This window comes from Palaemon carinicauda, chromosome 44 (assembly GCF_036898095.1).
Source record: "Palaemon carinicauda isolate YSFRI2023 chromosome 44, ASM3689809v2, whole genome shotgun sequence".
Lineage (NCBI taxonomy): Eukaryota > Metazoa > Arthropoda > Malacostraca > Decapoda > Palaemonidae > Palaemon > Palaemon carinicauda.
Genome location: NC_090768.1, coordinates 49,902,483 through 49,916,614, shown reverse-complemented (window position 1 = coordinate 49,916,614; position 14,132 = coordinate 49,902,483). Strand labels below are relative to the sequence as shown.

At 36.3% G+C, this 14,132-nt stretch overlaps 1 protein-coding gene across 1 annotated transcript in view; it reads right to left on the bottom strand.

The window, feature by feature from the left end:
* Positions 1 to 12,133: 12,133 nt before the first annotated feature.
* LOC137634412 (protein ecdysoneless homolog) overlaps positions 12,134 to 14,132 on the bottom strand; it is a 29,432-nt gene continuing 27,433 nt past the window's right edge. The window contains exon 7 of the mRNA XM_068366807.1: positions 12,134 to 13,693. Within this exon, the coding sequence (XP_068222908.1) occupies positions 13,275 to 13,693 (419 nt within the window). The 3' untranslated portion in view covers positions 12,134 to 13,274. The remainder of the gene's footprint in view (positions 13,694 to 14,132) is intronic.

The following is a 14,132-nucleotide window of genomic DNA, read 5'->3' as shown; positions in this document are numbered from 1 at the left end:
GAATTCCCACACGCGATTTCCCCAAATCCTCTAAAAATTCCGAGATTTGGGGACAAATTCTCAAAAAATTGTCCCCCTGGTTAAAGAATTGCTTCAACCAATCAGAGACCACCATGGTCTGCGTTCTATAGCCTTTCTATCAGCTAAAATTGTAGCATTTTGCTTAGGATATATTTAAAAACTCTTCTAATAGATTAATTCAATTATAATAGGAGCTCATAAGATATTAGTATGAATATAATTTAATATTTAATTGATATACAGTATACGAGTGAAATGTATAAGCAAGTTACCTCTAGATCAGCGGGTTTAATAAAAGGAAACGGTATAACTATGGATTTAGAGAAAACGCTATTTAAGGGTAACTACAATATACTTAATCACCATGAAAAACTTTTTATTTTATTTTTGGTATAATGTCATCTTAGCAAATTTATGAGGTAATGCCTTTAAGAATATTATCGTTTTTACCATATTATCTTCCATAACTTATATAACAGTATGATATAAAATGAGTAAGATTTATTTAAGAATAGTAAAACTATCAATATAATTTATACTGAAAGTAGATAGTATCTTAAAAACTAGGATTTATGGTTTTAGTGTAGTGTATTTGGACTCCGCATAAAATAGCTATTAGTATTTCCAATTATAGACATCTTTATAATATAATTATTTTGGCATAGTCATACTCTATCATACTTTTTATCCCATAGACTTGGAAGTATTATGTTTGTTTAACCATGTTTACAAATATTTATCTATATTTTAAATGAAGGGAGATGCTATGTAATTACTCTTCTAATAGTTTTAACGAGTTAAAAAAGCAGTTGAACATGTCAAATTAATTTTTTTTCTTATATGAAGAGGCATCAGGCCTCTGGTTGAGGGAGTAAGGGAAGGTATAAGGTGGGGGAAGGATGAAGGAAGTAGGATTATGATAGGAGGGGGCAGACCCATTTGCTTATTATCTCACATTGTCATGTTCAGGACTGCCGCCCATTTCTTCCGTTGCTACTTCTATCGAAGTGTCTTCTGGATTCATCAGTGCTCCTGTAGACTCTCTAAACACTGCGTCGCTAATTACTGCTTAGCCTACTTGACGTATAAACGCAAACATTATGGCTATTGGTTCTAATCGGGATTAAAGTAGGTAGCCTATATGCATTCGAAACGGCCTAGGACCTAGGGCTATTATTATTATTATTATGCATTCGAAACGGCCTAGGACCTAGAGCTACTACTACTGCTATTATTATTATTATTATTATTATTATTATTATTATTATTATTATTATTATTATTATTATTATTATGCATTCGAAACGGCCTAGGACCGAGGTTTATTATTATCATTATTATTATTATTATTATCATTATTATCATCATCATCAATACCTCCACCAACGAAGTTGGAAGGATGTTATGTTTTCGTTCCCTGTTTGTGTGTGTTTGTGAACACCTTCCTGGCCACAATTTTAATCGTAGAATAATGAAACTTCCAGGGATTAACTGTTATGTAAAAAAGTTGGAAAGGATTAAAATTTTGGAAGGTCAAGGTCATGGTCAAGCAAAATGTGCAATTCACGTAATCAGCCATAAGTTTGAACATCGGTGTCACAGAGACTTCAAACTTGTTTCATATATGTGTATGAAAATCCACGCCAATCAATACATGTTAAGGGGGAGGTCAAGGTCGAGAAATAATCTGCCGTGGCGGAGGTCTGCACTCTACTGAGTGACCTTCTAGTTATTATTATTACTATTATGATTATTCTTATTATTATTATTATTGCTACTTCTATTACTATTATACTAAGCTACAACCCTAGTTGGAAAAGCAAGATGCTATAATCATGCCCAAGGGTTCCAATAGGGAAAAATAGCCCAGTGAGAAAAGGTAACAAAGAAATAAATAAAATACAAGAGAAGTAATGAACAATTAGAACCTAGATGTATTATTATTATTATTATTATTATTATTATTATTATTATTATTATTATTATTATTATTATTATTATTATTATACTATGTAAGCTACAACCCAAGTTGGAAAAGCAAGATGCTATAAGCCCAAGGGCTCCACTAGGAAAAAATTAGCCCAGTGAGGAAAGGTAACAAAGAAATAAATAAACTACAAGAGAAGTAATGAACAATTAAAATAAATATTTTAAGAACAGTAACAGTAAGAGGATGTAGTGATAGGATATATCGCTTGCATAAATAACTATTTTCTCTCTTTAAAAGAATATGTTGACTTGAAGCATTTGTAATAACCAAATCAAATAAGTTCACAAGGACTTCTCATAGGAACTTTTATAAGGGCGAAGATGTCATTTATTGGTGATATATTCAATGAAGATTGTAAAAAGATATCTACTAAGATTATCTTACCACATTCATCTGTTGTTATTTTTCAAATAAAATTAAAATGTGTCACGCTCTTATCTAAATATATTCATCAGCACTTGAAAACATAGCATGCTAAAACTTTTAAGCATTCTCATAACCCTTCTTTTACAACTCTGCACCAAGACTTCACACAACCGCATAATTGACACTGCAGTAGTGATGCCAGATGTGTTACTATAAAAATCCCCAAAATTCATGATAAAAAATCCCCAAAACAACCTAAAAATTCCCATTTCCACAAATATATTCTCATCTGTCTTGATCACGTAGGCTTTACTAATTGCAACAATATACAGGCTTACTCGTCTTTGTTTCTTCATAGAAATTTGTACAGAATATCCCAAAAACACCCAAAATTCCCAAATCTAGGGATAAATCCCCATACCTGGCACCACTGCTTTACAGCAAGGGTTGTTGTCTCTTCTTCTTCTTCTTCCGCTTCTTTCGATATCGTTTGTTCAACATTTGCACCAATTACAAGTGTGAGAAAATGAACGTTGTCTACCTTGACTTTTTCATTTGCAATCGAGGAATCAGTCAATGTCGGGTGGAGGTTTGCCACTAATAAGAGGGCTATCTAAACAAATATTTGTTCTACGCTTAATAGGAGTAAGCGAGGTCTGTCTCCTATTATCCTCCCCCAAAATCAGGAACACATAATCCTCGTATCTCCCCCCGAACCCCACCTCCAGTTGAAAGGCATTGTGGCATGATTGCACACACACACACACACATATACAATATATATATATATATATATATATATATATATATATATTTATATATATATATATATATATATATATATATATATATATACATATATATATATTTATATATAAATTATATGTATGTATATACAGTATATATGTATAAATATATATATATATATATATATATATATATATATATATATATATATATATATATGGGACCTTTCCTCTCTACGTTCCTCCCAGCCTGACAAGGGACTCAACTGAGTTCGGCTGGTACTGCTAGGGTGCCACAGCCCATCCCCACCCGTTATTCACCACAGATGAAGCTTCATAATGCTGAATCCCCTACTGCTGCTACCTTCTGAGTCATCCAAGGCAACCGGAGAAAGCAGCAGGGCTTACCGGAACTGTGTAAGAATTGCTCGCCATTCATTCCTATTTCTAGCACGCTCTATTGCCTCTCTCACATCTATCCTCCTATCACCCAGAGCTTTCTTCACTCCATCTATCTACCCAATCCTTGCCCTTCCTCTTGTACTTCTCCCATCAGCTCTTGCATTCATCACCTTCTTTAGCAGACAGCCATTTTCCATTCTATCAACATGGCCAAACCACCACAACACATTTATATCCACTCTACTGCTAACTCATTTCTTATATATATATATATATATATATATATATATATATATATATATATATATATATATATATATATATATATATATATATATATCATTATCATTATTATCATTATTATTATTGTTGTTATTATTATTACTAGCCAAGCTATAACCCTAGTTGCAAAAGCAAGATGCTATAAGCCCAAGGGCTCCAACAGGGAAAAATAGCCTGGTGAGGAAAGGAAATAAGGAAATAAATAAAAGATGAGAACAAATTAACAATAAATTATTCTAAAAATAGTAACATCAAAACAGATATGTAATATATAAACTACAAAAAGACTTATGTCAGACTGTTCAACATAAAAACATTTGCTGCAAGTTTGACCTTTTTGAAGTTCTACTAATAGAACTACTGTACTTGATTAGGAAGATCATTCCACAACTTGATCACAGCTGACATAAAACCTCTAGAATACTGTGTAGTATTGAGCCTCATGATGGAGAAGGCCTGACTATTAGAATTACCTGCATGCCTAGCATTATGAACAGGACGGAACTGTCCAAGAAGCTCTGAATGTAAAGGATGGTCAGAGTTATGAAAAATCTTATGCAACATGCATAATGAACTCATTGACCGACGGTGCCAAAGATTAAGGAGATGGAATTGATGCAAAGAGAGTAGCATCATCTGCATATGCAACAAGCTTGTTTTCTGTGGTCATGTGTATATAGTATGAAAAGTAATGGGATAAGAACACTACATTGTGGAACACCAGATATCACATCCCTATACTCAATATGGTGCCCATCAACAAGATCTCTTTGAGATCTATTTCCTAAAGATTCAATAATAATGCTAAGAAATGACCCACCCACTCCCAACTGTTTACAGTCAACTCTTCTGGTGCAAAACTTGACAGGGATTTAAGGTCTGACATTCTTCCCCTTTAAATTTATTCAGAATGAAGACAGCAAGCACCGTAGGTCTGCCATCAGGAAGAAGACTTCTCAGTAAATCTGAAGGATATTTACATCTTGATATCCGTCCTTTGCTCCAACAGGAAGTACTATACCTCCTATTTGTCCTCATGGCTTTATTTACCAGTTCAAACCTGGAACTTTGAATTCTACTGCTCCCAAGGATTCATGCTCACCTCTTCTGGTACCTACTTAAACAAGATTTATCTCTTATATTTTCTTGATGATTGATATGCCACATCTCACTCCAGGAAGCAATGCTCCAGGGCCAAGATAGTCAATTTTTCTTTGACCACGATTTGAGAATTGTTTTCAGTCAATCAGTAAACAGTCTCATGGACAAGCAGAAGATAAAGGAACAGAATATACTGTTAACACGTGGAACTATAATATCAGCAAATGTAGAGAGGTGATGCAATGCTCTTATACAACCAGAAACTCCCAGCTTGTCGGTGGCAATGTCTTCTGGGTCTTATCTCATTTTTGAAGAACTCATGCTAATTGGGCTCCTTCCCAGCAATTGCTCCAGGGTTGTTGGAAGCATCTCTGGCCAGCAGTCAGCAATTTCCCTACCTCCTGGCTTCAGTGGAACAAGAGAAAAGGATGATCAATTCTGGTTGCTAATTGACAAGATCCCTTTCAAGGGAGTTCCATTTAATTCCCTCCCCTAAGGATCCTGTAATTCACAGACATATCCAAAGAACGGTGATACACCTAATGAACTGTAACACCTCAGGGACGTGGTTCACTAAAGTAAATCACCTGCATATCGACCTACTCAAGTCCAAGCAATGCTTTTAGCTTGGCAAGATTCTCAACAAAGTTTGATAGCATTGAAGAAGGACAACTTCACCGTCATGACTTAAACCCATTTGTGAAGGGATATGGTTTCACAGACCCTTTGCAATTGAGCAAGCAGGTCCGCACAGAGATAACTGAAAATGTGATAGAGCTGAAAGCAAAGTCCATTCCAAACAAAGGAAGTGTTTGAGTCATGCTCAGTTACCATGAGCACATTCTTGTGTGGCGGAAATGCTTCTTGCTCATCGGGAATCATCATCGAAGATTCACTCACTTCCTGGCTAATCCAGAATTTCCAGTATGTTGCTCCCCAGTTCCAGAACATGCTCCAGTTCTAGAAACATCAGCAGCATTCAGAACACCTTCCAACATATCATTTTCATCTGCCTCCCTTTGCATATCTGCCTGTCTACCTAGTTGACTGACTTCAACAGCCTATTGATGACATTGGTCTCATGATACTCTGGCAGGTACCAAGTACCACACTCCATTTGTCTCCACTTTGAGATACCAGTAGAACTAACCATCCTCTGCTGTGGCATCATATAAGAATTACTTCTCCAATCTGGGCTTCTGAAATGGTTTGTAGCTCTCCTCTCCTTCCTCCATTGAGGAAGCTTCTCTCAGTCTCTTTGGTCAAAGGCTGCCACTCAGCTTTTAACCAGTTTTCAGACTGAAGAGCTTGAACCCTTCCCCTTTGAGGTATCAGCTCAGGCTCAGGAGTAGCTCTGAATAGTCTTCCCTTTCCAGGAAATGAACCCCCTTTTTGGAATGTCACTTTAGTTTTCAGGTCACCCAAGTGGACCCTGCAAGACCCTAAAAAAGCAAGGTCTTCTTCTGCATTGATCTGGAGTTCGTGTCCAAGATCCAGATTTTAGCTGTAAACAACTGAAAATTCAAGTACTGTACTCCATCCCTTCTTTACAAGCGTGTTTCAGGATGTCTCGCTCCTCCATCCCCTCACAAGGCATCAGAGAGATTTACCATACCAAAAGGGCAAAGATAATATCCAAGAACATTGCTTCTTCTGACTTATGCACCATCCCAGTTCAAGAGCTTGAAGTCGGGTATGTCGGATCTGTGTCAGACTTCCCACGCTGAAATTGTAAAGAAGTTATCCAAGAACATTTCTTCTTGACTAGTGCCCCATAAGGTGTGCTGATCCAATGAGAGGACAGAAGGTACATCCAGGTTTGAGTGCTCTAAGTCAGGGATATCGGATCTCTCCCAACCTTCAGAAAGAACATGTTAGTGATGCTAGTCCTGAAGGAAGGAGTCGGGTGTCTTAGACCACCTTAGTTACTTACTACCACTGTGTTTACCAACAGGTGCCAGGATAACCTTATCCTTGGTCTTGAGGTGGCTACTCAACAAGATGTATTGTGAACCTAGTTCCCTCACAGAACGAGAAACACCTTGTCCAAATGGCATTATGATGTGAGCCTAGAAGGAGAGGTCGAATGTCTAGCCTTTCTCCTCTTCTCTTTTCCCCCATTTGGAGTGCAATAGTCATTCCGTTATATGCTGGACCAGACACTAGATATATGTAAGTTATACTACTGAACACTTTTTCTTATAGACAAAGTTGGTATCAAAGTATCTACCCCATCCTCCCAGATGAGGGTTAGGAAGGAAGCAATACTGTACTATATAAGCACACCCATCCTTTTAGTTATAGGTTCTTCCACAACAGCTTACCAGTCTTCTGGTAGGAACCTGGCATAACCCCTGTGGAATCTTTATACTCATGTAGTTAGGAGGTTGACAGGAGTCGTTACTTCCGTGCCTCCTCAGGGCCGAAGGGCATTAGCATTTCTTGGGTTAGTAACAATCCATTTTAGTTCTAAGAACTTTCTCCCTCCTAAGGATGAGTTTCCTATTACAAGATAATGGTTTATATTTGTTTAGGAACAAATCACAGATTTTTTTAAAGTAATTTGTATTTTTCCTAACTATAGAAATCTGAGTCTTTCAAGTTACACTAACCCCCTCAACACCCCGTAAGTACTAGTTTAATGGTCAAAGTGAGGGTGCTCTACCTGTCAGGTGGACGGGAACTACTCGCTACCTAACATCCAACTATATTTACCTTGTTATAAAGTTAAACTGGTATTCCAGCTTCACAGAAGTCATACCCCTATAAACGGACTCAGTTTTATATAGTTAATAAAACTACAAATGACTTAAAAAAAATTGCCATGTTTCTTTTGTCAGTGAGCCGTCTCTTCTTCAAACAGATCCTTGAGTCTGTGGACATGACGGTGCCTCTCCTTGGGGAGGATCAGGGCAGAAGTTATATCTGTCTTCGCCCTTATTCCATGGTTATGGACAACATGGTCAAGGTTTTTCTTCGGGCTGTGTTGAAAACTTTGCTAAGCTCACCAAGTTATTCTTTGAGGACATCCTAGTGAAGTTCAGGAAGCTTGCACTGTCTTTGGGGGCTATGACTTTTAGTCTAAGAGCCCAGCCAGAGACAAGTTCTGCACTATCTGAAATGAATGAACTTATGCTGTATGATGGAAAGCCATTACTTTTCTTTGCATCAAGACAGCAATCTAGTGGGCTAATTTTGTCATGAAAAGTAGGGACTCGGCTGTTTCCTTCGTCTCTCAGCAATTCATTAAGGAGAATTGGCTCAGCTAAAATCTGCCTCTCACCTTCCATGAAGAGAGTTGGAGGTGGGTGTGGATACATGAAGAATTGGCTCCTGTGATACCCTTATCTACCATGCAGTTAACTTCAGGATTTTTGGATCCTCGAAGAGAAGACGACTTCTGCCAAGCTTTCAGGGGAGGCTATGCCTTCAGGTTCAATCTTGAAGAAGGTGCTGCTCCCTTTCAAGTCCTAACCAGAACCCTGAGAAGCCTCTTCTCCCTAGAGGTGCCTGCTTTAGCCTTGCCATTCATTGAGCTTGATCGAGAACAGGTAGAATGGGAAGGAAAGTTCAGGTATGTCTTGCCCCTCTCCTGCTGCTAGGAGTGCTGAGATGCTTGTAATCTCATTGGGTAACATGACAGAGGACAATAGGCTAGGCTTGGGTACAAAGTATCTTTCGGGGAGGATGCTTACTCCCTTTCAAGGAACCTCAGCCTCCCCTCACTCGCACTCCATCCCATTTTGACTCTGACTTCAAGTGGCTGCAGAAAACTCTGGCCCTAGCAGCAGAAGTGACTGCAATGCTGGAGAAGAAAGTAGTTTATCACACTATGGAACTGTCTGCAAAATACATCCCAGGCAAAAGGAATTTACTCGCAGGAGTGGTCCATTCATCTGTGTAGTGGAAAGGCTCTATGAGCTGTTAGTCTCACCATTGATTAACCTGTTCCAAGCTACCTGAAAAGAAAGCTCGCTACATTTGTTTTTCTATTTCACTCATGAGCCACATTCCAATGGACAACCTTTTTGTTTATAATTTTCCTCAGTTGTTAAATTTGTTGGGTGATCAATTGGGTATTGACCAAGGGAGCCCCACACGGCACTGAGCCAAGCGTTATCCTAATCTCTTAACGCTTCTCAAGATCCCGTGAAAAAGTGGGACATCTTCTGCAATTGGTGTTGTAGAAGGGTTATATCTTTAGTTTCAGCAACTTTTTGGCAGGTCATAGATCTCTTTATCTACCTATATCAAGAGAATCCCTTCTGTCTCAGCTATGAAAGGCTACACATTGGCCTTGAGCCAAGTTTTTAAATCTCTCCTTGTAAAATTTATGCATACTTATTAAAGAGTTTCAAACAGTCTTCATCACCCAGGAAATTCAGGCTTTCAAAGTAGGATGTGACCCTTATCTCCCATTTGAGGCTCTGAGATACAGCCCTCAAGACTGTTTTTCATTTACTTCTTGCTTTGGCTAAAAAAGGTAGGTGAGCCTCATGGAACTTAGTACTTAATCTCTCACTTTTCATCATGGAATTTGATACTGTTTGTCTCCATTCCGAACTTCGTAAAAAACCGCTGAATCTTGCAATTCCCAAAGCTAGGTTCGAATCGTTCTTGATTCCATTTCCATGATATTTCTTGTAATGACTGAGAGAAGACGATTCTCTGTCTCAAGAGGTTGCTGTGGCGCTATCTGAAGAGGACTCAACACATATAGACCCGAATATTGACAACTCTTCATTTGCATAGGCAAAACAAAGGAAGTGTCAGGGAATAGAGTTCCTTTCTGGGTTAATGAAATAATTAAACATGCTTATAACTCATCTAATGAGGAAAGTGAGCACATTCCTTGCATGAAGACTCATGAAGTAAGAAAACTTTATCATTAGCGTTGCTTCAGAAAGAACGTCTTTTTAGGTGTTGAAGTCTGATGTCTAGAAATGACAAAACACCTTCACAACGTTCTACCCGAGGCAACTTACTCAGAAATCCTTGGACATCTTTCTGGCTAAACACAAGAACTCTTATCTTACAAAATCATTATTAGGAAGAAGCAACTGCTTTATCTTCTTGTATCAAAGGGAAGGATGGAACTGATATAATCCTACTCGTTACTTATATGTGCCAAATACATTTTCTCATCACTCTTGAGGTATACAGTACTGTATTTTTCCAAAATTCTCCCTACTATGTAAGGAACAAATTTTTCCCTTGATTTCATCTCGTTTTACCAAATGAACCTTGGCTTGGGTCCTGCCATCTTCCTCATCACACGCGTTATTGATTCGGAAGTGGCTGATGCCATCAACCTAGCTCCTTATCAGGACCAGTAAGAGGACATTACCCAGGAAAGAAAGAAGTTTTCTGCAAGGTTCACAAGGAACTTTGTCCCACAAACGAGTTACCTACTGGTATGTTAAAGGGATGACCATCATCCTTTTGGTAACTCACTGCATTGGACCAAATCACAAATTTTAAATAACAATTTGTATTTTCCATAGCTATGCACATGCAAGCCTTTCAAGGAAATTTCCTTCTTATTCACTCCCCTCTAAGTCCTTTTGCCAAAATGAAAGTGAGACCTCATTGCCACCTTGCAACTTGGGTTTACAAAATTACCACAATTTTCTATTCAAAATTTCTTCTTTTACTTCACTATTTTTCCTTGACTTTTTTTTCTATAATTTACTTAGTATTTGCATTGCATATTTACTATTCTAATGTTTAGTCCTTTTTTTCCATAGTTACCAAGGATGATAAAGATGATAATGCTCAGTAGTTACATACATCATGCCCTGTCTTCTTCTTAGAACAGTACAATATAGTGCTACTTATACACAGTATCTATTTTCCTTAAAGATTCTGATATAAACTATTAAGTGCAATTAACCAAACTTGAGAATGTGAGCAGTATAAAAATGATTTAGTAGTTCATTGTTTCTTAATCGGCACAAAATCTAGGGTTAGTGCAACATCTAAAATATAATTCTATAAATACAGCATCAACCTGCTTTATTATTAATGGGACTTGATCTTGGTCAATTCTTAGATTATAGACCTGCTAAGTGGTTAGTTCATTTTCAACTGTGGTGTTACACAATGAATTGTGCAATACAAAAACAAAATAAAAAATAATTTCATGTTTCATATATCCAAACATTTTCCTTCAAATCTACGTTATCCATTCAGATACATGCATTCATCAGCAGAAATAAGTTATACACATTTCTTAAGCAGATTCTCATGTCATGAATAAGTAGGTAGGCTGTACATGTAGATGTAAATAGTTAAACTTAGATGAGCTATTATCTAAACATGGAATATATATCCTATTAAAACTACTGCAATTCAGAAACCCAGCATGGGAAGAGTAAAAGAACTAACTACACAATATGAAACTTGGCTTACCAGGAAGTCTGAGTGAATTAGGTCTAGCAGTAAGTTTCATGCAAAGAGGGCAAATTCCATTAGGAACACTAAGGGGTAAAAGCAAGCTGGCTTAAGTCAAAAGGTTGCCACAAGATGATCCTGGAATAATACAAAATTTATGTGAGAAGTGAAACACTTTTATGTATTCAGTTCAAACATGAAAAAGTAAGCAATTGAAAATCATAAGCACAGATAAATAAGGAGACAGTGAGAGATTGGAAATATTCTTCACTAAAAGGGCATTCCCATGATTTTGAACAACAAAACATTTTATGTAAAATCTTGGTCACACACATTTTTGTACTGAAGTACAATACTATGTTTTACTAAGGCAGTGGTCTGTATATTACTTAAATATATAAAGTTGAATGAGGTTCCATATAAGACCTTATCAGAGTTTGAATCCACAATACTGTAGCTCTAATATCAATTACTAAGCCCAATAAAGTAGTCCTTTATTTATTAACCTTTATTATTTTCTAATTTACCATGGAATATAATACCTCTTCTTATGCAAGTTAAAACTGTGTACTACCAGCACACTACTTCAACATACCAAGCTTCTACTCGTGCAGTACAGTACATAGTAAAAAAGCTTGGAAAGTAGGATCAGAAGGTAAATGACAAGTAACCTTGCTGCAATGAAGATGTTTTATGATTGATATATAGGTTTAAACTCATACTTCTCAACAAAAAAAAAAAAAAAAAAAAAAAAAAAAAAAAAAAAAAAAAAAAAAAAAAAAAAAAAAAAATAGAAGAGTACCCAAGGGTATAACAAAATACATAATGCCTATATTGTATATTTATAGCCAAAGATACAAAAAATTTTCTTTAATAGAAGTAGATATACAGTACACATCGTTAATTAATTTTGCTACAGGAAAAGCTCAAGATTACACAAAAAACTACTTATAAACATACATGAGATGAAATTAAAAGTCTTGAGCAAATTACATTACAACTAATATTATCTTGGTGAAAGAGTAAAGAAATTATGCACATCTTTATCAAAGTGAAAACTATCAAAATGGTTTAATGAATAAAGCTTCATGTTGCACAGGTACCCAATGTACTTTCGTCAATAAATAAGCCAATTAAATAAAATAAATTATAATACAATGAATTATCCTAAAGGCTTAATTTTAGCTTTAGAGAAGATAGTCAAGAAAGAAGTGTAAAATATTGTTTACTCATAATTTTAGCATTTACAGTTTTGAATCAATATATTATATATGAATTCAATTATGAAGTTCCATGAGTATCAGTTAATCACTAACCTAAGAATGCCTCTCGTTCATGACCACAAATATGTTATCTTGATTATCAAAATACTTATTGGTCTAAAGCCAATTAATCTTAAGTATTAATAATGCCATACAATGGACTAAAACGTTTCAGCTTCTATGGGTAAAACCCAGTAGAAATATAATACCCATTTCTTACTATCACATGAAGGTGACCTTAAGATACTGTCCAGAATTGATTTCCCTTCAACAAAGTTTCAAGTTTATCAGCACTAAACTGAAGGGAAAGTCATGTCATAATTGTTGGAGCTAATATCAAATACTCTTCATTACAATTGAGAAAAATGGACATAATCTTAACTTAAAATAAATCACAGTTGAGCAAACCATTAATGCACCGCTTCAAAAGTATGTACTCAAAATTTTACAAATATATGACAATAGGCCCAATGGGCACCAGCAAAGTCTCGACACAGCAGTCCTCTTAAGTGCATTGTTAATACTCTATAATGATTAAAACTTTTCACTGATATGTCTCACTACTGGTGACACATTACACGACGACACAAAACACTACCAGTTTTAAGTGCACCTTCAAGTCTCATCAGAATGATTTTAATGATGGTTCCTGACACATGATACTCAATTTGATACATTATATTACAAAATTAAGCAGATACATTTAAACTTCTACTTTTTTGTTTTAGGTTTCATTCCAACTGAGCCAAGAAGAGATGACGCTGGGCCAGGCATACCATTCTGTGCTGTGTATGTTTTCACTAAATCCTGCACAGCTCTCATATCAACCTTTACAGGTTCAAAGTTTTCAACGTCATCAAATTCATCATCGCCATCATCTTCATTTGAAGCAAAGGTATTCCCAAGGTTTGTAGCAGCCAACTCTCGCTCCATTTCTTTCATGTATTCTTTCATTTGAGTATCAACACCGGAAGAAGTTGCAGAAAACGCAGATGTTGACGATTTTTGAGAAGTATTTGAAGATTTGCGACTTAAACCTCCATCACCCAAGTCTTCTTCTCCATAGCTGCTCATTCCAGATGATTCATCCTCAGAGTTATTCCAGTAATCATCTTCTGGAACCCCAAATTCTGCAAAGTAGAATTACTCAATAAAAGAAAGCCAATTTGCAAACAGGTGCGTGAGAACAGCTTCCACTAACAATAAACACAGTCTGTACATCAAACCAGGCAATCTACATTTTGAATCACTGTTAGCCAAAGATGTGAAGCTGCATGACTATTTTATAATTTTTATTTTTCATAGTCTTGTATAAAGAACAAACCACACAATAGACATTTAGTAACCACTGAAGTATTTTTATATCCGCAAAAAATACATTAAACTGATAATCACTTATTCTGTTATAAGTACCCATTTAACAAACACATGTAATATGCTACTTAGCAAGACTTATTGAATAATTTTCTGGGGATTAAAAGTTATTTCTTGAAACAAAACAGGTGAAAGTTTCATAAGAACTCATCAACCACCTTATTCATAATCACTCTCTCACATGACCCTAGACAT